This window comes from Macrotis lagotis, chromosome 1 (assembly GCF_037893015.1).
Source record: "Macrotis lagotis isolate mMagLag1 chromosome 1, bilby.v1.9.chrom.fasta, whole genome shotgun sequence".
NCBI classification, from domain to species: domain Eukaryota; kingdom Metazoa; phylum Chordata; class Mammalia; order Peramelemorphia; family Peramelidae; genus Macrotis; species Macrotis lagotis.
Genome location: NC_133658.1, coordinates 803,192,543 through 803,217,010, shown reverse-complemented (window position 1 = coordinate 803,217,010; position 24,468 = coordinate 803,192,543). Strand labels below are relative to the sequence as shown.

The following is a 24,468-nucleotide window of genomic DNA, read 5'->3' as shown; positions in this document are numbered from 1 at the left end:
TGGGCTTTCATTTGACAGTATTGACTCATACTGACTGTGAAATCTCAAAGCTCTCAGGTGCCTAGATGCTAATGATTTTCCCCCCATAATAGTGTACTCCTCAGTCACCCACTGACTGGCATTTAAGGAAAAAGTCTACAGGAAAGAATAAATCAATGCAAATATGTCATTGCTGGGGAGAACAAAGCATGGAAGGGTCCCCAATAAATCAATAGGACATAAAACATTTATATAGCCCCTTAAATCCCAGAAGTTTTTCAGATGAGAAAACATTTGATTGGTATGACTACCTTCTTTATTATTTATTCAGCTTGTCCATTATTAAAAAAAAATAAAACAAAACAAACCCCCCTAAGAGAGAGATGCCTCAGCGCAGTGAGTTGAGGCATTGGGGGAAGGCACTTTGGGAAAAACACCAAGGGTTATAGGCAGAGATGGGCTCGGGGCCCACTTTGGCACCAAACGAGCCATGGGCTACATTACATGGCTGTGATGGCGTGGGTGGGGGAGAGACAATGTACGAGTCAGAGGATATATAGATCAAGAACAAGAGAATGTTGGAGACATGAGCTAGGGAATGCTGGAGTAGGGGCAGGAGATGTCTGAGTTGGAGAGGGCATGCCCTCAGTCATCTGTTTGCCTTGAGGAAGTTCCTTTTTTCTCTGTGTTCTGAATTTCCACCTAAGCTCTGCTGTCTCACTTTCTTCAAGGGTGGGGAGGGGTATTCTTGAAGACTTCCATCTCTTCCTCAGAGTCCAGCGCAGGGATGTCCAAGGCAGGGGCATGATGGAGTAAGGAATGTTTCCCATCACACCTGATAGCTGATTTCCAATATTCTCCAGTTGGTTCCAGGTACTGTCTAGGAAACTAGGAGATAGGAGCCCGTCTCCTGGGAATTTTTGTTTAGGTCAAAATCAAGAGTAAATTCACAGGGAAGCCTCCAGGCAGAGGAAGAGCAGGACAGGTGGAAAGGAACAACACACATGCACGCACACACACACACACACACACACACACACACACTCAGGAGTTGGACCTGGTATTGGCACATATAAATATAAATTAAATTGACAGGCTTACCAAAAAATGGCATGAAGGTAGGCCTCATTTGCTTGTAAAGGAGGTACAACTTTTCTTCCTTCGTCTACTTCCATGTGGGTCCTACCCTTCCCCAGACCCTCCAGGGGCCTTCCCTATTTCCACCTCTCCCAGGGATATCTCTGATGTTTATCATAAGACGTAGGGGGCTTTGGCCACAGCACCATGGCTGTCATGACAATACAAGACTTCCTTTCTGATCTGGCCCATCTCTCGATGGTATTGCCCCTCTTTGATTACTTTAACACACCAGATGCCCTTCCCCAGGGTGATGCTCTTGACAGATGGGAGGTATTTCAGAAGCCCATCAGGTAGGACTGCTAGTCCTGTACCTGATAGATTCAGCTCCTGCAGAGAGTTCAAGCTGGAGAAGACCTCGGCCCTGGCTGACTGAAGGCTGGGGTTGCCTGACAAGTCTAGAACCTGGAGGCTTGGCAAATCACGGAAGGCAAATGGGGCAAGCTCCGTAGAGCAGCGGAGGCTGCTGAGTGACAGGTGAATGAGGTCCTTCAACCCAGAAAAGGCCCCTGCCTGGACCCTGCTCAGGAGGTTGCCATCCAGGTTGAGGTAGCGCAGAGGGAGACCCTGGAGGTCAGGTACCTCCTGCAGCTGGTTCCAGGAGAGATTTAGACTCTGGATGTTGGGGGTACCTCGGTCTAGGTGTGGCCAAATCACCCGGGTAAGGAGGTTATGGGAGAGATCCACATTGAGGGGTTTCCCCTGCCCACGAGAAGTAAAAGTGTTTATGGATATTTCTGTGAGTTTGTTGCTGCTCAGATCCACCTCACTCAGGGGTGAGCTGGCAAAGCTCTCCTCAGGAAGGGCAGTTAGGGAATTGTGGCTCAGGTCCAAGGACTCAAGATAACGGAGCCGGGAGAAGGTGGTGGAAGAAATCTTGATGATGCGGTTGTAACTCAGGTCGAGCCCCACCAAAGTCGTGTAACCTGGTCCTGTGAGCATGGACTCATTGACTGTCTCCAGTTGGTTAGAGGATAGGTCCAGGTAGGTTGTGTCCAGGGGGATGGGGACTGGGACAATGTGGGAGCCCAGGCCACTGCAGTCTACTCGAGTCAGGCTGAAGCTGTCAAATAGGCCAAAAGTTTCTACTTCACAATGGCAGCCCGGGAAACATGGATGAATGGCCCTGGCGCAAGGGGCCAGGAACAGGAGTGGAAGCCAGAGGGACCACAGCATCGTGCAGCCTAGAAGACAAAAAGAGCAAGGGTTAGGGTGTGAGAGATGTTAAAACCTACCTTAAAAGGCAATTTCACAAAACCATAGGTGTCAGAACTCAACACCTGAATCAACTCTATCATTTTATAGGAAACAGACTTGTCTAAAGTGACACCATGAATCAAAAGCACAAGTGAGTCTAAAACTCAGGTCTTCTGACTCCTGGACCAGCACCATGAATTTAAGCTCTGACAGAAACCTCAGATTCTTCTAGTCCAGTTTTCCAACCCCTCAACTAATTCCTTCTTTAGTGTCCCCAACAAATAGCCTGAATACTTCCAATGATGGGTATCTCCTTTGTTACTAAGGCAGTCCATTTCATTATAGGCTAGCTCTGATTGTTAGGATTCCCTTCCTTATGGAGAGTTGATATCTGCCTAGTCATAGAATCACAAAATTTAAGAATTATAAGGGACCTCAAAAGGTATGTAGTCCAGCCCCTATTTAAAAATACATTTTAAATCTTAGAAACAGTCATCTAGTAAAGGAATTCATTCCTATGCATTACCCCAATCTGGTTTCCTACTCTGGGATCAAGAAAAAAAAGTTAGTTTCCTCTTCCTAGGATAGCACTTCAGGCATATGAAGACCCTCTTCCCCCAAGTTTTTTCTTCTCCAGACTAAATATCCTCATTTCTTTCTCCTGATCCTAGTAAATTATTCTTCTCTGCACATGCTCATAGACTGTAGAACTGAAAAAGAGCTTAGCTAGCATTAGTCTCATTTTATAGAAATGGAAACTGTGGCCCCATAGACTGACAGTGATTCAGCCCCAGTCACAAATACCAGGTCCCCTTGCCTCCAAATCCTATGCACTGTGACACCCATGGCCCTCTCTCTAGTGAGCATGTCTAGTCTAAACCACAATGCATAGAACTGAAATTCTCCAATGGAGTTTGACCAATGTCAGCTTACCCAAGAGAAGTCACTTCTAGCCAGGTAGGAGCTTAGTGCCTGTGTCACCCCTTGTACTAGTGACAGAATTCCAAGATAAGCCTATTTGAAGAAGGCTTCCCATGCACTGGTTCAGCCAGTCAGCCTTCCCTTTCTGAACTCAACCCCTTTCCTTGGCCTTGTTCCCATGAAGTATTTAAAGGGGCAGCAACTTTATCTGTCCAGGTCTCACAGAGGGTAAGGACAAACATAGGTGGCTGGTACCTGTCACCAAAACCCATCCCACCCTCTACCCCCATCCTCCCCCTCCCATGGCCTCCTGTTCCTTTCAGATAGGCCAATTTTCAGATTAAAACCTGTTCAGGTGCCTTTCATGCCTAGCCTTAGTTGGGAGGGCCAGGGTGTTCAGAATTTCTGGAAACAAAGAGGGGTAAAAAAAAGTTATCCTAAGTCCTCTATTGTGTCCCAGCCTGTTTACTCTGCATACTATTAATTACATCCAAATGGTCTGAGCTCCTCTGCCAGGCTCAGCTCTTCTTACACATATCTGTTCCAAAGGTTTAAGAAAGAAGAGAGAGACAGCCCCAGAGATTATTCTTCAGTTACCCAAGGTGATTATACAACTCTGTGGGCATTAAATATGAAACAGCCACTTTTGTCAGATCTTGGGTTATGCAACAAAACCCAACTCTAACCTGACTCAGCCACCACTAGGGCAGGGTTGCAGGGAAGCAGAGTTGAAGGAGAATGCACCTTGCAGACTATTGGAAAGAAATGGAAAAAACAGTAGAGACTGAAATGAACCTGTCAAATAGAAGACCTGGATGGAAATCAAGTCTCTTCACTACCTGTGACATCTTGAGAATGTTATTTTAGCTTAAGACCTCCATTTTCTCATGTGTAAAAGGAGGGATGTGGAGTAGATGGTTTCTGGGGTCACTTCCCACTTCTATTATTCACTGATTTTATCTAATTTTCTTACTTACAAGGTGAGGAGGAACCTCAGGAGCTACTTAGTCCAAGTTGAACCAGGATCTCCTTACAGGGCCAGGATCACACCTATAATACCTGTTACTAATGAGGCTGAGGCTGGGGGCTAGCTCGAATTCAACAGTTCTGAGCTGCAATAGCCTATTTTGATTGGGTATTCATACTGGTTGTCCTGCCACTGATTGTTTAAGAAAGGGTGCATTGGCCCAGGTTGAAAATAGAGCAGGTCACAGTTCCCACACCTATCAATAACAGGATCCTGCCCATGAGAGGCCATTGCACTTCCTGTCTGGGTGAGATAGGCAGATTTGGTCTAAAAAACTAAACAAAACAAACCAATCTCTTCTGTAACCTACCAGAGAAGTGGTCATCTAGCTGTTGCTTGAATACCTCCAAAGAGAGGGAAACTGTAGCCTCCAAGGATGATATATGCTGTTCAAGATTAAATCTGCCTTTTTGCAGTTTTATCCACTGGCCTTCATTCTGCCCTCTGGGAGAAAATTTGAAACCCACAGGAAAAATGACTAAGGTCATGAAGCCAGTGAGAATTGAATCTTGGAGGAACCCTAGAGAAGATCCAATGCAACCAATCCTTTCATTATCATGAGGAAAACTGACTTCTTTTCTAGACTCTTAAGTTCCTTACTAACTCCTTGTGGGAAAGGATAGTGTCTTTTTGTTTTCTTTCTAAATCTTGTACTTCCCCAGGGTGCAAAACTATAGTGGATGTGTAAGACATATTTGTTGAATTGTATTATTGTATATGGGGTCACAGGAGTAGGGCTGAAAGAGGCCCTTAGAGATCACAAAATCCAGCTGGCCTTTTATACAGATGAGGAAACTGAGGCCCAGGAAGGCTAACAGAGCTGCTTAGGATCACTAAGTTAGTGCTTAATGAAGTTAGATTCAAACCCAGGTCTTCCTGACTCCAAAAATTGTTATGAAAGGCTGCATGGAATAGTAAAAAAATAGGGAATTTGATTTAGAAGTCTTGGATTCGATTTGGGAGAGTTAGCATGTATGAAGAACCTGGATCTATGAGTTAAAGAGATCTGAGGTCTAGTTCTGGCTTTATCACCACCTTACTGTACAATCTCAGGTAGTTAACTTTCTAACTCTTAAGCCTTAGTTTCTTCAGACAGTGGGTGAAATAATCTCCAAGGTCTTTTCTAGCTCTAAATCCAAGGACTTTAAGAAACCTGGGTTGACCATAGACTTGCTCTAAGATCTTGGGCAAGTCCTTCCCCCGCCCCCAGATATCAGTTTCCCAATCAATAAAATAAGGAAGCTGAACCAAAAATCAACTAAGGACAACTGATCTTTTGGACATAAAAGAGTGATATTTTAACATTCAGTGTTCCATGAACCTGATATGTTTTTTCTATGGGCTATAAAATGAGTCTCAAGGACTGAGCAGAAGCCTTGGGGAGCTAAGGTTGAACATGTAATTCATTTTCAACCCTTCCTGGGTGACTCGTGCAAATTTGGGTACGACTTAGAAGGAAATATTTTCAAGAATCATGAATTGACCTTGACCTGGGTCAGAAATCCGGGGCAATAACATTAATGTATAATGAATAAATAAGCAATACATTAAATCTCCTTTAGAAATAAGGAGTTGAACTATTATCATTAAAACATGGGGCAGGAGTGAGAACTTGTTGGCCATTCAGGATTTTTTTTCATCCATGATTTAAAAAAAAAACCTCAATGACATGAAACCTGGAACACACAGGAGAGACAAGAACAAGGAGATTTTAGCCTTGGGAAAGATATGAACGAACACTAAGCTTGCAATCAAAATCAAGCACACTACCCTCTACTTTCATTGGCTTTCTCTGTCTAGTCTACTTTTTATCTGATCTTGGTCTGCAAAAAAGCTATTTGACCTTAGAGTGCCCCTTTTACTGAGATGAGCAAGGCAGTATACTGCTTCTTCTAGACATTTCTCATTTCTGGACCTCAATTTATCTTTCTGTAAAATAGAAGGGTGTAATTAGATGATCTCTTGGATCCTTTTCCAGCCCTCATATTCTATGCTCTATAGGACTTAAGTGCCATCTTATTCAGGAGCCTTTCCTACTAGCTAATAATATTACTAATCAAAACTCATATTTATATAGTGCCAACTATGTGCCTGGTCCTGTTTTAAGAATTTTGCTAATATTTTCTCAGGGCAACTAGGTGTTGCCATAGTGCTAGGGCCTGGACTCAGGAAAACTCATCATCCTTCAAATATGATCTCAACTTTACTGGTTGTGTGTCCCTGCACAAGTTTTTCCCTGTTTGCCTCGTATTCTTATCTATAAAATGAGCTCAAGGAGGAAATGGCAAACTACTTCAGTATCTTTGCTAAGAAAACTCCAAACGGGGTTATGAAGAGTTGAATATGACTGAAATGACTTGAACAGTAGCAACAACATTATATCATTGATTCTCACACCAACCCTGGGAGGAAGGGAGGGAGGTATTACTATTACCTCCATTTTACAGTTGAGGAAACAGAGGCTAACAGGTGAAGTGACTTGTACAGGGTCACAAACTAGTAAATGTCTAAGACTGGATTTGAACCCTGACTTTCCTGACTCCAGGCTAAATGCTCTACCCACTGCATAATCTAATTCCTCAGCTGTTTGTGTCTTCCCCCTCTCTTGCTACCTTGTACCTACTCTATTAACTTTGTATATAACTATTTATGTACCTGTTGTCTTTTTCATTAGAAGTTAAACTTCTTGAAGCCAGGAGCTATTTTTCTTTGTATTCCCAGAACATGACACAGTAACACTTAAAAATAAACACACATTGATCAGTCAATAAATTCTGATGTTCTAGTCTCCAAAGTCTTTTCCAGCTGGGGCATTCCAAGCTTAGTTCTAACATTCTGTGTTTCTTCTCCTCTTCTGACATTCTATCTCCTTCCTCAACTCTGCTCAGTATTGGTTCACACTTCAGAGAGCTGTTAGCATGATGTAAGACCAAGGGTTGGTTTGCCCAACAGAGTGAGACCACTGCTGGTTTCAAAAGAAGGAAGATAGATGGCTCATGGGGGATAGAATTGGGACGAGGCCACTCAGAAAAGCTGGTTGGGGAAAAAAATTAAAGGAATCTGACCAGGCTATCCCCCTGCCTTCAGGAAGGAATTGATAGTGAAAGAATGGCTCTTGGCCTCAGCTCAGGAAGAGGAATTTCCAGATGGGCTTGGAAGGAGAGGGTGATGAAATTGTAAAGGGGAAAAGAAAGAAAATTCAGGGAAGAGAAAGTATTTCCTGAAAATCTTCCATTTTCCTGAAAAATGAAAATATCTCAGGGAAAAGGTCTCCCTCTTCACAATCATTTCCCCTCTCTAGGGGCTTGGATGACTGACCCCAAAGTTACATACAAGAGGAGACTTGCTCCCCAAACAAAGACAACCTGATTTGTGAAGTGGTGTGATCAAATGAATCTCAGTTCTTGCCATAAGAGACCTGGGACAAGAAACTTCCCCTCCCTGGGCCTCAGTTTCCTTATAAGTAAAATAGGAATTCTACTATATACCTCATATATATGTGTGTATATATATATATATATACATATGCTTTCTAAACTATAAAGTTCTATGGAAATAGGAGCTTCTATGATACTTTGAATTGGAGTTATGTATAGGTTGCTCAGTAAAGTCTGACTTTTTGTGACCTCATATGGGGTTTTCTTGGCAAAGATACCAGAGTGGTTTGCCATTTCCTTCTCCAGTTCTTTTTCCATATGAGGAAATTGAGAGAAACAGGGTTAAATAACTTGCCCATGATCACACAGTGACTACAGCCACATTTGAACTCAGACTTCCCTGTCACCAGATCTGGTCCTCTATTCATTATGCCATCTAGCTGTTCAAGAGTTATGGATATACCCATGCCATGTCTACCTTACTAGTCCAGGAGTTTTCTGAAGGCAAGGAATTTACTGTCTTTTTTCTTCAATTCCTTGGCAAATAGACACCTAAACCCTGTTTGAAAAATGTTTGCAAAATTCATATTTTTGCATTGACACCATGTTCATTATGTGAACTCCATGTTTAGGTGACTGTAACAAGTCCTTCTCTTAAGCAAGAACTAAACTGAAATATTTTGATAGTAGTGGAATCCAGTGAGGGCTGGGCCCAAGAGTCATTTCAAATCCTGCTTCTGCCATTAATCACTCCTATTATTCCTATTAGACATGACTGAAAAATGACTGATCAAGAACAAATTACTCCAAGCAAATTAAATTAATTCCCCTTATTTGAACTTAGTTTCTTTATCTTTGAAATGATATTCATACCATCTAACTTAGAAGGGTAAAAAAGTGAGTTGTTACCACTATATCCTAAGATTTTTTTAGATGTGGGGTGGGGGTGGGGGAGCCTTTTTCATGTTTGTGTCCCAAGTCCAAACACCATATTAGTTCTTTTATAGAAAAGTCTAGAGAAAGATCTTCAGTGTGTTTGGTAGATTGCCTTTGGAGGAGTTAAGAAGACATGGTCATGGACAAGAATCACTCAGCAGGAGGTGTGGATGAATTTTAAGTTAGACCACTAGGGATAAAATCTTTGGCCACTGAAGTATCCCTAGCATAGGGCCCTGCAGGTAGAAAGTAGGTGCTTGGTCTTGTTGGTTAAACTGAACATGTTAAAAGGAATGAATGCTAAGATAAATTCTCTAAGGCAGTGGTTTTCAAAGTATGGTCCAGAGAATCAAAGGACCCCCCAAATAAAACTTTCATAATAATATCAGGATGTTTTATGTTCTAATATTAGTAAATATGGATATATAATATGGATATCTAATATAGATTATAATAGTAAATATCAATATCTAATATGGATTCTAAAATAGATAATAATGTTTGTCCTTCATTCTCAAAGAAGACCATAACATCAGCAAGGTGATGCCACGACAAGCATACAAATTGGATTTGAGTAAGGTGGAGCTGTTCTAAGTCACCAACCTAATACAGATATATAATAAAGATAATAATAACAGTAAGTGTGGGCATCTAATATAAGTCCTAATATGGATATCTAATATATGTTATAATAATAGTAAATATGAATATCTAATATGGATCTTAATATGAATATAGAAAATAGTCTGAAAGGCCATCCACTCCCTTCAATATGGTCAGTGACCAAGAGTTCCTTTCACTTCTGACTTTCTATATTCTGAGGTTCGAACCAGAATCTCATGATGTAACAACATTAGAGGCAGCATCAGCGTAGGGGGTAGAGTTGGACTTGGGGTCAGAAAAACTGACACTTATTTGACTCTAAGTCACTAAATTGCTCCAAACCTCAGTTTATTTACCTATAAAAAATATCCTAAGAACTTGTTTAGCTTTAAATTTTTGCTCCTATGATCTGACATAAATGTGTAACTGACACAAATTTGACATTCTCAGTTTTGACTGAATCCTACTAGCTGTGTGACCTTGGGCAAATCACATCTCTCTGTCTCAGATGTGAGGACTGAAAGAGGTTGGACTAGATGGCCTTCCAGCTCCAAAATTATTATCCAATGATCCCTTTCAGTGATTCATTTTGCTATTTCCACTCCCCTCTCCATCTAGTCCATCCCCTACATTAAGGAGGATCCCCTCTTCAAGGTACTTGCATTAGGACCTCTAGGGAGAATTAATAGCTAAGTAAGCCTCTTTTTTCTACTCAGCTTTTCCCATGACCTAACTTGATTAGCTCCAAGGATGGCTTTTTGCCCTTTTTTTGTTTTTTCTTAAAAGAGGAGGGGGATGTGGGAGGAGGGGGACAGAGAAGAAATCATAAAGAGATACAAGCAACTTCAGGGAGGGAAGAGATTGGACATGGCTGCTGCAGAGACCAGGTGGAAATAATTAAGGGCAGGCCACAGGGATCCAGCCCCAAACTTCTTTTGGAAGCTATTCTATGTATGTTTGTTACTCTGCACAGTTCCTTGGGCTTCTCCCAAGGAAAGTGTACAAACGGGTGCCTCATTTTCTGAACTGACCCTGAGGTACAAGAGCCAAATCTCCATCTTAGGCTGCCTTCATAGAGTTAGGAAAGTCACTTCCAGGAGGAGGGAAGGAAAAGCTGCCACTGTCCTCTGCCCTGCTCAAACCCCACCTGGAGGGTAGAGCTTGGCTCTGGGGTCTCATTTTAGGTCTCTTGAGCAGGCAGTGAGCCTTAGTTTCCCTGCATGTAAAATAACCTCAAAGAACCTGGTCGCTCTAAATCTGTGTCCCTATGATCCTGTCTAATGTCTTTTGAAGGAAACACCAGAGAGAATCCAGAGGAAAGGGACCAGTATAATGAAAGGACTACAGGCCATAAAGTTTAGAGGAACCAGCACTGCTTTTGTATTTAGGGGCCCAAGACTGAATTCCAGCTCTGGTACTAACTAGGACTGAAGATTTGGGAATGGAAGACAATTTTCTTGCTTTCAAATATCCAAAAGGGCTATCACAGAGAAAAGAGAGGAGACTTGTTCTGTGACCAAAAGATCATGCTAGGAATGATTGTAGAGAAGTCAGAGGGACAAATTTCAGTTTAATATACAGAAAGCTGTGTGACCGTGGGCAAATCAATCCTTTCTGGGTCTTTGAAGGGTCAATAAAATGTGAGGGAGTTAAAATAGATGACTTCTAAGGTTCTTATTAGGTTTGAACTCTAGGATTATTCAGGATTGTCTTACAGACAGAGCTGCCCAACAATGGAATTGACTGACCTAGGAGGAAAGGAGCTTTTGGGCACTGACCATATTGAAGGGAGTAGATGGCCTGTTGGTAGGAATATTGTAGATCCAATCTCAGGTTCTCCATTGGATTAACATTCTGCCTTGGATATCTTTTTTTTTTTTTTTAAGGTTTTTGGCAAGGCAAATGGGGTTAAGTGGCTTGCCCAAGGCCACACAGCTAGGTAATTCAGATATCTTTTTTAACTCTGATATTCTATGATCAGACCTGACACTAGAAGGGATTGGGCTAATCCTTGCCACTCTCCTACTTCTATCTCTAACAAATCTCAGTACAAAACTTTTTTTTTTTTTAAGATTTCTCAAGGCAATGGGGTTAAGTGGCTTGCCCAAGGCCACATGGCTAGGTAATTATTAAGTGTCTGAGGTCGGATTTGAACCCAGGTACTCCTGACTCCAAGGCTGGTGCTCTATCCACTGTACCACCTAGCCACCCCCAAAACTTTTTTTCTTAATAAAAGTCTTAGGATCCCAATGTAAGACTATAGAAAAATCACTTCTAGATAGATAAATACTCTGAGCAAAGAGGAGGACAGGTAGTTAGGTTGGGCTTTGGATAGTACATCAGGCCTGAAGTCAGAAAGACTCATCTTTGTGAGTTCAAATCTAGCCTCAGACACTTACTAGTTAAGTGACTCTGGACAAGTCACTTAGCCCTGTTTGCCTCAGGTTCCTCAACTGTAAAATGATCTAAAGAAGAAAATGGCAAATCACTCCTATATCTTTGCCAAAAAAAGCCCAAATGGGTGTCATGAAATGACTGAACAACAACAATAAAGAGTAGAAGGGAAGGAGAATGAACAAAATAAAATATCTCTTGACAAATTCACAAGTCTAGAGCATGCCAAACATCTATTATCACTCCCATTTTACATACAGAGACATCAAGTTTAGAGAACTAAAGTAATTTGCTTGTGGCATCAATGGCAGAACTTAAAACAATTTCCAGTTTCCAGTGGTAACATGCTATCAGTGAGGCCATGATGCCTTTTAAGCCAACGAAGCTAATGATATCTTCAGTCACACTGAGAGGAATTGTGGTTACAAGACAAGACTTCACTGAGAAGAGGGGAGGTAGTAAAAAATTTTTCCCTAGAAATAACCGAAGATAAAAGGCATTGATATTTTCTGAGAGATGGAAGGCGGGAGAAGGTGAAAAGGAGGAAAGAAGGAGAAGGTAGGAGGAATAAGGATAAGGATAAGGAAGATGATGGTCTTGTTACCGATTGTTCTGGTCAGATCCCATCTGGAGAATGGCATACATTTCTGGGTATCACATTTTAGGCATAATGGTGATAAAGTGCCAGTTTGGAAGGCACAGTAATAGAATAGAGGGTCCAGAAAGGTATCTAGAATGATGAAGGTACTTAATATCATACCATATGAAAGTTAGTTGAAGCAATAGATGTTAATAGATGTTTTACCCAGAGAAGAAATGACTCAGGGAATGACTGATAACTGTCTTCTTATACCTGTAGGTCTGTCCCTCTGAAGAGGGCATAGTTTTGTTCTGGTTGATCTCAATGGGAAACAAGGGACAAAAGTTGAAAGCTGTAGAGGCAGACAGTCTCAACAGAAAAATTGTCTTCACAAAAGAATTGCCTTGGGAGGTGATGGGTTTCCTCTTGCTGGAGATTGTCAAATAAAGACTGGTTGACTACATGCTTGTAGGGTAGATTCTTATGTATGATTTTGAATTTGAGTCTTAGAAGTGCTGAGTAGCTCTTGTCCTTGCCAAGGGGTACACCTGCCAGGGATAAGAAAGAGTATGCAGCAGGGCAAGCAATGGAAATCAGATCTTTTTCATAAACCACAGGGTTCTCTCAGCTCCTGGAATTTTCCAGGAGCAGAGCACAACATTCATGGGTTGGTCCATTTCAAAGGACAAGGCATATTTTGTTAGTTAGGTATGTGATGTGAACAGTGAAGGCTAGGACTTCATAAAAATGGCTTATAATCATAGAACATCAGGAGTGGAAGGAAATTCAGAGGCATCTAGTCCAAGGAGACAGAGACTAAAGGAATTCCTTCTACCCTTTTCCTGCAGGAGCTCTCATCTTGCCTCAGTGAAGATACCACCAGTGATAACAGTACCAGAAATTAGATTGATAGAGAGTTTTGTCTCACTGAAGCCAAGAGATGATATAGCAGGAAAGATCACTGGGATTTGGAATCAAGAAAACTTATCTTCATGATTCAAATCCAGTTCAAACATTTACTAGATGTATGATCCTGGGCTAGTCACCTAATTCTATTTGCCTCAGTTTCCTCATCGTAAAATAAGCTGGAGAAAGAAATGGAAAACCCCGATGGGGTCATGAATCAGACAGGACTAAAATGACTGAACAACAATAAAAAAAAGCTATCTATTGTTATTGAGCACTGGCCTGGGATCAGGAAGAACATCTGTCTCAGACACTTACTAGCTAGGTGACCCTGGACAAATCACTTAACCTGTCTGCCTTGGTTTCTACATCTGCAAAATGTAGAAAATAATAGTTTCTACCTCCTGAGGTGATTATGAGGACAAGAGGAGATATTGTTAAAGTGCTTTACAAAAATTTTCTCCTCATTTGCAGTCTTTAGGCAAAGGCTAGAAAACCATTTGCTGGGTGTGTTGGAAAAGGGTATTTTGAAGTAGAGATAATTTTAGAAGTAAAAAAAAAAGTGCTTTACAACTCTTGAAGCTGCACATAGATAAATGCATGCATACACACATATATAACATAATTATGTATCTCATATACATACATATATCCATGGCTGTCTCTGGATCTATTTAGGGGTGGAGGATGAGTGTAAAATTCCCCTTCCCTTCCAGCTGCCTTGTTATATTTCCCTTCCCTCTTACTTCTACAGAATCAGATGCTGTCTGGAATCACTTAACCATAGACCTTGCATTTCACCCTATTCTAAAACTAGTATAGGATAAACCTCACTGACAGAACTGAAGGTGTCAAAGAACCTTAACTTTTCCCTTCACTCTTTTCTAGGCCCCCAAATTCAGCATTTGATCATAGGTAATATCCTAAGGTACCTCCCTTCCCCATTTAGTCAACCAAACATTTATCCTAGTGCATACATTGCATCTGATTTTCTTCTAAGAAGTAGAAGATTTTTACTCTTGTCTTTGGTGAGTCAAAGATCTCCTTTACTTCTGAGATTCTATGTTCTGTGTCCTGAGATCTAGGATTCTATATTCTCAGGTCCCTTTCAAATTAATTAATCACTGAGATTGCCACAAACTGAGCTTCAGTGCAGAGTAGAAACACACTAATTAAAGAGATCCCTCAAGGGCATCCCATCTGGACTGACTAGGTCCTGAGGTCTCAGATTCTGTACATCTGGCCAGGGAGATACCCCCAAAGCCCTCTAGCCCTCGTTCTGTTCATCATCTGAAAGCATACGAGGGAATTTGGGGATAAAGCCAGGAATTCTTTAAGGAAGACAGGTCAGGAATGTTTGGTTTGGAGAGGAGAAGCCTTGGGCAAGATTGGGAGTAGGGGAGAGGGAAGAAGAAACCTGATGATTATCTTCAAATATCTGAAGGGCTTATGTAGAAGAGGAGGCAGACTTGTGTGGTTTCTAGTAAAACCAGGATCAGAGGGAGGCAGACTTCTGCTCAATATAAGGAAAAGTTTTCTAATAGAATGGGCTACCTTGATATGTAGTGGTGAGTTTTCTATCACTGGAAGGATTATTGGTATTGTTGTCTGTCCTATGTCCTCACCTCAGAGAGGTGATACCATGACATGCACATGAATTGGATTTGGATGGGGGGACGGAACTGTGTTAGGTCACTAGTATCATTTTCTCCTCTGGAGTCATCTGGGTCCAGTGGTCAGATATGAATCAGGATGACTGTAGATGGTCCTGGATGCAAGGCAATCAGAGTTAAGTGATTTTCCCAAGCTCACACAGTTAATAAGTTCCAAGTATCTGAGGCCAGATTTGGACTGAGGTCCTTCTGCCTTCAGGGCCAGTGCTCTATCCACTGCACCAACTATCTACCCTGGAAGAGTAGAGACTGAAAGGTCACTTGTTGGGGAAGTTGTAGAGGGAATTCTGGCTTTAGGAAAGGGTTAAACTTATAATAAGGCCTCTGTGGTCTTTTCTAAACTCTGTGTTTGAATTCAAATCAATCAACATTTATATAACATCAGCTTTGTGCCTGCTATTGACTGTGCTAGGTACTGAAAAAATAAAAAAAAAAACGAAATAGTCCCAGCCCTCAAGAAGTTCATGTGTACCTATTGATACAGGTATAAATGTTCCCTTCATCACATTTTGCTCGAGCTATTCCAGGAGTACCCTAACTTCCCTCCCCACCTTCACTCAGATTACAGCATTTGACTGTCTCATTTTACAGAGGGGGAAATTAAGGCTCAAAGAAATTACATGACTTGCCCAAGTTCACATTGATCCTAAAAGACAGGACAGGGGATGGCTCCAGCACTGGAGTCAAATCTGGGGTCCCTACACCAAGACTTCAATTACTCTTCCCAATCTCTGAGACATACTTTCTCCACCCAAGCTATCACCTCCTTTTTTTTGGGGGGGGGGGATTGGACTCCACCCCTGGTACTACCATCGGATCTGATAGGCCAGCTTTCACATTTGACTAAGAGCTTCTCTTCCCTGGTCTTTTCCACCCCAAATCTCTCACCACACATTCTGTATCTATTGTATCCCTAGTGACTGGCAAATAATATAGTAAAGGGCTTAAAAAATTCTTGTTCCCAATTGCTCATTCTCTTTTCCTCTACTTTTTCTCTCTCCTTCTTTCCCCTTTTCCTTCTCTTTCACTCCTTTTTCTCTTCCCCCCTCCTTCCTTCCCCTTATTTTTTTGCCTTCCTTCCTTTCTTCTTCCTTCTCCCCCACACACCCATTTTGCTACTCCTGACCACATTAGCACACACTTTTCTGTTGTTAGCTTTTCATGTATCAGTCTTGCCTTCCCAATTACTCAGGGAGCTCCTTGAAGGCAGGGTCTTGATTATTCTGGGGTTCACTGTCCCACAGTTCCTGGGTGAGGCTGTGCTCAATAAATTTTTGTCTGACTCACCCTTATCTTGAACTGTGTTTGCACAAGTTGCTTATCCAACCAGCAGCATGGGTAAGGAGAAAAGCATAAACCAGGGGCAATTGATATTGTTGAAATTGCTTTCCTATACATTTATCTCCTCTGTTAACAACAGCTGTAGAAGCTAGAGACAAATAGGAGATTTGACTTGATAGGGAACTGTAGCATTTGAAGGCCTGCAAATTGCTTTACATTCACAATTTCTTGGTTGTCACAACACAATAAGGTAGTAGGAAGTATTATAATACTCACTTTTCAGGTTAGGAAATCAAGACCCAGGGAGAAGAAATAGTTTGCCCAGGGTTATCCAGTTCTAAGAGTCTAAGGTGAGAGTTGAATTTAGTCCTTCTTGACTCCAAGTTTTTGCTCTATTAATATGCCCTGTTGCTTTACCCTCCCATCTCACAGAACTGCTGTAGGTAAAGTAACTTGTAAATTTGAAAGTTCTATAGAAATTGGACCTATTGGGGTAGGCCTAGATAATAATCCAAGTAACTAACATTGATATCACACTTTAAGGTGGTGAAGTAATTTATGTATGTATGTATGAATGTATGATGAAGTAGATGGTATTATCTCGATTTTGCAGATGTGGAAATTGAGGCTTAAAGAGTATGACTTGCCTGAGGTCACACAGTTAATAAGCATCTGAGGATTCAAACCTAGGTCTTCCTAACTCCAAGGTCAGTCATTAGGCCACCTAGCTGCCTACAGATAATCCAGAGATTTCTTTCAACTCTGAATCAATGATTTGATAAGCCTATGAACTTGGGCAAAATTACCAAAAAAAGAAAATGGACCTATTATTATAATCCTATTTTACAGATGTGGATGATGGTGTCATATAGAAGATAAAGTTGGAATCAGTACTTGAACCCTGGTTTTCTAACATCAAGACCAGGGCCTATACTACACCATGGAACTAGGTACATGGGTCTTCCTCTGTTTTGGAACATATGGACAACATATAAGATATGATGGTCATTGGTTCAATTTCATGGAGAACATATTTTCAAGACTAATGTGATTTCCTTCAAATACTAACTGATGGGACATTTGGAATAAATGGGCTTAAATGTTTTGAAACCATACCCTTTGAGGATTGGTTGATGGAACTTGGGATATTTGGCACTAGAAGAGATGACCTGAGGATTCAGGACTATTGCCTTTAAGTGTTTAAAAGGTTGACCTGGGAAAGAACGGTTAGGTTATAGAGTGACAAAAAAGGCATCTGCAACTTCATCAGAGAAGTAGCCACAGTGGGGTAATTTCCAAAGAAGACCACAACTTTTTGATGACATGGTAAGTAAGTGCTAGGGAGTTACACAGAGATTAGTCCCACAAACAGATTCAGACTCACAGACCATTAGAGCAGGCTGGGACCTTAGGGATCATCTCTAACTTCTTTGTTTAGCTAGTAAGTGGATGAATTTGACCTTGAGGCCCAGACTTTCCATCTCTAAAACCAGTACCTTTCCACTATTTCAAGATCTCTCACTTTTACTGCTCCTCCAGAGGATAGAAAGAATCATAATCAAGGAGAGGGAAGCTAAAAGGAATAGGGAAGGGAAGAAGGGTAAGGCAATAGACATAAGGCCGGGATCTCCCAGTGTATCCAGGACCATCTCCAGTCAGTCATCCTGATCACTATCTGGCCACTGGGTCCGGATGGCTCAGGAGGAAAAAGTGACTTAGCACAGGAGACCCCTACTCAAATCCAATTCAGGTACGTCATGGCATCACCTCCTTGATATCATGGTCTTTGAGAATGAAGGACAAACATCATCATCAGATGAGCTATTGTTCCTAATATGATTTATTCTCATCTTTAGGGATCCTAGTTTCATCAGCCCCATCCCCCCCCCCCACTATCTCCTCTCCCATTCAGGAAGTGACCAGACTGCCCAACCCTACAACAAGAAATCCTCTGGTGGGAGAATGATTCGGTCAGTCTGATGATTTTCAGGGCTGAAAGAAAGCCAGAAGGAACTCCCTGCCCTTCCTCACTCAGCCTGATGATTTTCAAGGAGGTTCCCAAGAGGAAAAGGAGGGAGGGTCAGGGTATTTCACAGTCTGGGTGATGGGGCTCATCATCTGGTGAACTCTGACACCAATGGAATCTCTGCTTCTACATGTGTCCATTCTCCCTTCCTCTCCCACCAATCATACTTGGTAAGCTTTGGAAGTCAGAGCTTCTGTGGGAAGAGCTGACGACTTGGAAGAAAAAAATGCCTAACATTCTAGAGACTCATTCCCATAAACTCTTCTCCCCAACTTCATGAGACACCCATGAAAGTCACTCCCTTCTTTATAGCTGGGCATCCCTTCAACTTTCCTGGTAACTTGTGGAGAGAATGCTGACCTGCGTCGATTGAGGGGGGCTTTCTCCCCCAGGACTTCCCTATACTAAAGAAATGTCAGATATCATCCCTCTCCTTCAGCTACCTCACAATCAAGCTCAAGAAATGGGCAAGGCAAACATAATTATCCCCTCTATTAGTGACAGATGGGAAAACGGAGAGGCTGTTAGAGTGAAAAAGTCCAACTTTCTCATGGAAATTCTTTTCCAGTTCTATTTAAAGTTCATAATTAGAGAGCAGTTTAAGAGCAGCTTACTGCTTTCCTCACAGCACCTTGTGACTTAGTCTGACTCCCATTTTTCAAGAAAGTCAACTGATGCACTCTCTTCTAAGGTCCCTCCTAGCTCTGATGTTCTTGTTGTAAGTAAGGTCTTTTCTAGTGTTGACATTTTGTGTTCTAAGGCACTTCTCAGCTCTGTCATTCCATGTTCTAAGATCCCGCCCCAACCAGCTCGGTATTGTAATGTATTGGCATCTGGGTGACAGATACATTACTAGTTTTCTAATCCCAGGCATATCATTCAACCTTCCTTGACCTTTATTTCCTCATCTCTATAATAGAGTTAATAATAGCACCCACCTCCCAGGGTTGTGTTAGGAGGATTAATTGAGATAATATTTGTTTTTTTATATCTATATAAATTTATTTTTTTATCCCCAGTATCTAGCAGGGAGTGGTACTGGATAAATAGCTATTGACTGAACAAATAACAAACAATTGGGCCCATGACTGAATAAGAGTAGGAGGAGCACACTGGATTTTATCTTTGGAAAATTATTGTTTTTAAATAGAAACAAATGGGATAATATTTATAAGGCATTTTTACAAACCTTAATGCATTGTATATATGGTAGTTATTATTATCATTATTATGCTAGTTATCATTATCATTATTACTATTACATGTCCTAATAACCCTTCCAGCTCTAACAGTCTAAGGATTCTATGTTCTTTAGTCAGAAAAGAAGTAAGTCTCTAGGTATCCCACCCATCAGATTGTAAATAACACATACCTTAGAACATCTGTGACCTCCAATAGTGGTTGGAGGATTCTGGACTTATCATCTTAGGATGATAAATATAGAGAAATCTATCCACCCCACTCTTTGAGAGATAGGCTAAAATGACTGACCCAAGGTCAGGTAGTGAGGCACCAGTAGAATTTGATTTCTGACTCTTTGACTCCCAATTTGGAACTCTTCACATTATACCACATTTTTCTCCTTTTTCACTTCCCTCAATAAAGAACCAACTTTCCCCCCCCCATACTCTTAGCAAAAGTGATCAGAATTTTCCTCTTAAAAAAAAAAGACGGGGGGGGGGCTAGGTGGTGCAGTGGATAGAGCACCAGCCCTGGAGTCAGGAGTACCTGAGTTCAAATCCGACCTCAGACACTTAATAATGACCTAGCTGTGTAGCCTTGGGCAAGCCACTTAACCCCACTGCCTTGCAAAAAAACTAAAAAAAAAAAAAGAAATTATCTGACATTCTATCCTAGACTAGAGGTAGCTGACCACACACACACAGTAAAACATAAGTACAAATATTATGTACAGACAAGTACCTTCCTAAGTCCCTTTTCTTTGGTACCCTCAATTCTAATATTCTGTGTTGTAAGGTCTTTTCTGGTATTTACATTTTGTGCTCTAAGGAACCTCTTGGCTTTGACATTCTATGTTCTAAGGTCCTTCTTCCCCCATCTCAGCCAGCAAGGTACTGTGTATACATCCTATAGAGATTCACCCTCCCATCAGTTCACATTGGGGATTCACTCCCTTTATGACTGTAAAAGCATCAAGCACTATCTGCTGTCTCCCAATCCAGCTACAATAGGTTGGGTAAGGATTAGGTACTTCCTTTCTTGACCAATTCTCCATTCCAGGAAGTTTCTTGTTCAAATTCAAAAACAGCTGCTCTAAATACCTACTCTGGGCAAGGTGATGCTTGGTACTGGGAAGATAAAGAGAAGAAGTTGAAAAATGAACTCCTGGCCCTTTATAGAATGGCAGAAAAGATGAACCCTCTAATCATTCTCTCCTTTGTCTATTCCAACTCTCCTTTAAAGTCCAATTCAGATTCTGCTTCCTCTAGGAAATGTTCCTTTATCCCCCAGCTGGTAGTAACCTTGTTCTGGGATTTGCAGGATACTCCTCTATGATTTTCTTATATTATATACTATTTCTGTCCGTCTCATCCTCTGCTACACTGTAAGTTCCAAGAAGGAAGGAACTATGTTTTTTTAAACTCAGTGTTTTTTTTTTTTGCTGCCTAGCAGAGTGTTCTGCACACAATAGAAGCCTAATTAATGTTTGCCAGATTGAACAAATTTGATGGAAAATACATCAAAGGCCATAAGAGAGGCATTGTGGTGAAAAGAACACTGACTAAGCTGTCGGACTGGTGACCTTGGGCTAGTCATTTCTATGTCCACAAATTTCAATTTCTTCATTTGTAAATAGAATCAATATATAATTGCCCTCCTTAATTTACAAAGCATATTATACACACACACACACACACACACACACACACACACATATATCATCTCATTTTAGCGTCATAAAGATCCTGTGAGACAGAGACTGTAAATATTATGATTCCTATTTCATAGATGAGGAAATAGGTTACATAACTTACTCAGGGTCACATGGCTGACCTCAAAATTGAGCCCAGGTTCTACTGATTCTAAATCTACTGCTCTCTCCATTAATCTTTGAACACTTTATAAATGTGCACTGTTATGTAATACACTCTATAAATGTGAGGTTTACATGAATGAGTTGTAATGGAGGACACACCCACATCCCTGAGATCAGAGACATATCCAAGTATTAAAATATTTTGACTTGTATAGACGAAGTACTCTGAGAGTTAGGGAAGGGAAGAGATTATTCTCTTTTGTGTTTTTAAATGCCAGAGGGGACAAAGCTGGACTCTTATATGTACCTTTCCAATTAGCCAAGCAGCTCTGCCTAGGGACAAGATCTCAGATATCAATCTAGTCTAGTTCCTTTATGGTATATACAGAGAAACTGAGGCCAAGTAAGGGAAACTGATCTTCCCAAGTCTATACAAATTAATAGACAGCTAGGTGGAACAATGGACAGAGTGTCAGGAAGACCTGAGTTCCAAACTGGTCTCGGTTGTGTGATCCTGGACAAATCACTTAACCCTGTTTACCTCAGTTTCCTCATCTGTAAAATGATCTGGAGAAGGAATTGACAAACCATTCCAGGATCTTTCCTAAGAAAAACCTAAACAGGGTCATGTAGAGCAGATTACAAATGAAATGAATGAATGAATAGCAACTACGTACAAATTAATGCCAGAATCAATAATAACAGTTCACCTTTTTATAGTATTCTTTAGTTATAAATCACTTTCCTAGCCAGTAAGGATGACTTGATTCTTATAGTGGGCTTCTGGAGTTGAACAAAGCCGGGATTACTATCTCCCTTTCAGGGTCAAAACAGCAGAGGAGCAGAAGAGGAAATCAATTTGACCAAGGTCACAAAGAGTCATAACAGCATATCAAGTGTCCTGCCTCCCAGTCTAATGTCCCTTCACCTTTTACTATTTGCAGTTCTCAGTTTCCTTCTTTGAAAAATGGGAAGGTCATAGGGGTGGGACCAACAGTCTCTAAAGCAGGGGTCCTTAACCTTTTTTGTGTGTGTCATGAATCCTTTTAGAAATTTGTGTGAAGTCTATAGTCCTCTTCTCAAAATATATGTTAAAAAATTCATAATTGAGAGATGTTAAATTTTAGTTAGAGGTTAATAAAAATAAAGATGCCATTTTCCCCCTTCTAAGTTCACAGACCTCCTGACACCCATTGGGGTCCATGGACCCAGGTTAAGAACCCCTGCTCTAAAGCATTTCCATCTATGATCTGTCTTCTGTTCTTAAGTTCATACTGTGGAAGAACTGGAAGGGACTTAAGGGCCAGATCCTCTAAACTCCTCATTTTACAGATAAAGAAACTGAGGTCCAGAGAGGAGAGAAGGTGTCTGGTTCAAAGTTTCTCAGTTGGTAAGTGGCAGAAAGAGGGATTTGAAGTTTCCTTCTCAGATTCAAGATGTAATATTCCTTCAATGTACCACAAGGTCCCTTACCAGATGGGCCATTCATTGTTCTAGTCTTCAGATTCTAGTTCTCCATCTTGCCCTCTCTCCTTAAATAGGAATGAGCACTTAAGGAATCTATATAACCCATCATTATTGACCTACGGGTGGGGAGAGAGCAGAGAGAAGCAGGGGAGGAAGAGATCCGATACGTTCAGAGCGTCAGGAGTTCAGAGAAGGGCTGGGAGCTTTGACTTCAGCCAAGTTCTGGGTCAGACATTGCATTCTGTGGCCCTCCTCCTGACTGAGTAGCTGCACACTTATCTGTGTGCAGGACTGGTTCCCGGCTCTGCCGGTGAAACATCCCAGAGCCAGTCCCTCCCCACCCCCTACTTCCCCCTTTCTTGAGGATTTAGCCTTTCCTTTGACTGGCATGTCTGGGCTGATCCAGACAGAGAGGAGAAGGAGGAGGAGGAGGAGGAGGAGGAGGGAGAAATTTCGGAACCGCTGGAAAAGTAGAGTCCCCTCATGGCATCTTCAGTCAGTCATGGCCCCCTTCTCCCTCCAGTTTGGAAACAGAGCCAAAGAGGTGGCTGGGGGTGGTGCGGGGGAAGACCTTCCTAGTCACAGCCCCTCTCTCCAGCCTGCGAGGGGGAGGGCAGGACCAGATTGGGGGGAGGCGGAGCCAACTCCCAAGTGCGGGGCTGTCGGGGCGGGGATCGGAGCCTTCCTGGCCGCTGGGGCTGCTGGACTTGCAGCCGTGGCAAAGCGGTCCTTCCCTCTCTCCCCCCCCAAAGTGCAAAGACGTTCGGGGAGGACAGTCCGCCAGGATGCGGGTGCCCCGGCAGGAGGCTCCGGTCTTCTGCGTGTGCGAGACGCCCGCATTTCGGGCCGCTAGACCTCGGCTCCGGGGAACCGGGGACCCTCCCCCTCTGCCTTTCACTGGGACGCTAGGGGCTCCCCCTCACGGAGCGGGGGGGTGGACCGATCCCCCCTCCCCTCCCCCGCCAGAGGGGACGGAGTTTCGCTGCGGACCCCGCAACTCGTGCCCAAGGCGCGGTCCGAGGCCGCGGCCCCTTCCCGCGCCGGCGCCTCACCCCGAGTCGGAGGGCCTGGCGCGGGCCGGGCAGCTGGGGCCGAGCCCCGGCTCTGCTCGCTCCCTTTCGTGCCGGGGGATGTGCAGCGGCTCCCGGAGCCGGGGGGCTCGGCCGCACGGACGCCCCGCGCGCCCCTGCCCCCAGACCGGCTCCGCTCGCCGGCCTTTGTCTCCCAAAGCCTCAGCCTCGGGGGCCGCTTCTCCACCTCCCACCGCGCCCCCCATCTCCGGCCTAAACCCAAACTGGGAGCGGGGCCACTCCCGAAGCCCCCCCAAGGTGCGCTCAGAGCCCGGGGCAAGGGAAAGTTCGGCGTGGCCCCGAGACCTCTCTGGGGGGCCCGGCCTCGGGGCAGCCTACGGGGGCTGCAGGAGGGGCGAGGGGGCTGGAAGTTGGAGGAAAGTTGGGGAGGCCGCGTGGTGCGCGCAAGGAGGCTGGATGCGCGCAGACCCCGGCGGGCCGGGGGGCTCTCGCCCGGCTGCTCCGAGCCTCAGTTTCCCTCCCTGCAAAACGTGGGGCGCCCCCCTCCCGGGGGGCCTCGGGCGCTTCCCCGCGGGGCGCCGGGAGGGAGGGGGGAGAGGGGCGGGGGGCGCCCCCCGCCCGGGCCCGCGCCGCCGCGCACCCACCTTCCAGCGCCCGGTGGCGTCTGCCGGCTGCGGCGGCTCCGCCCGGCCGCGGCTCAGTGCTGGGCGCGGGCCGCCCGCCGCCTCCCCGGCCGCTCCCGGCGCATCCCGCCGTGCCGCCGCGCCTAGCCCGAGCGCCGGGCTGGCATCCGCGGGGCCGCCGTGCCGCCGCCGCCGCCGCCGCCGATGCCGCTGCCGCCGCCGTGCCCCCGCCGCCGCCGCCCGGCTCCCCGCAGGCTCCGCCGAAGCCCAACAGCTGCTGCTGCCGAGCCCCGGAGCGTCGCGAAAGGGCCG

The 24,468-nt window shown here is 43.5% G+C and overlaps 1 protein-coding gene across 1 annotated transcript; it reads right to left on the bottom strand.

The window, feature by feature from the left end:
• Window positions 1-973: 973 nt before the first annotated feature.
• On the bottom strand, window positions 974-24,262 carry TSKU (tsukushi, small leucine rich proteoglycan). Its single transcript, XM_074216934.1, has 2 exons — window positions 24,178-24,262; window positions 974-2,300 (listed from the first exon to the last, which is right to left on the bottom strand). Exon 2 carries the CDS (start codon window positions 2,290-2,292, stop codon window positions 1,231-1,233), a length of 1,062 nt encoding a protein of 353 aa, XP_074073035.1. The 5' UTR covers window positions 2,293-2,300; window positions 24,178-24,262; the 3' UTR covers window positions 974-1,230.
• Between the last annotated feature and the right edge of the window lie 206 nt (window positions 24,263-24,468).

What these genes read in the sequence shown, in the direction of transcription:
- TSKU (XM_074216934.1), bottom strand. Translation starts at nt 2,292, where the DNA reads ATGCTGTGGTCCCTCTGGCTTCCACTCCTGTTCCTGGCCCCTTGCGCC.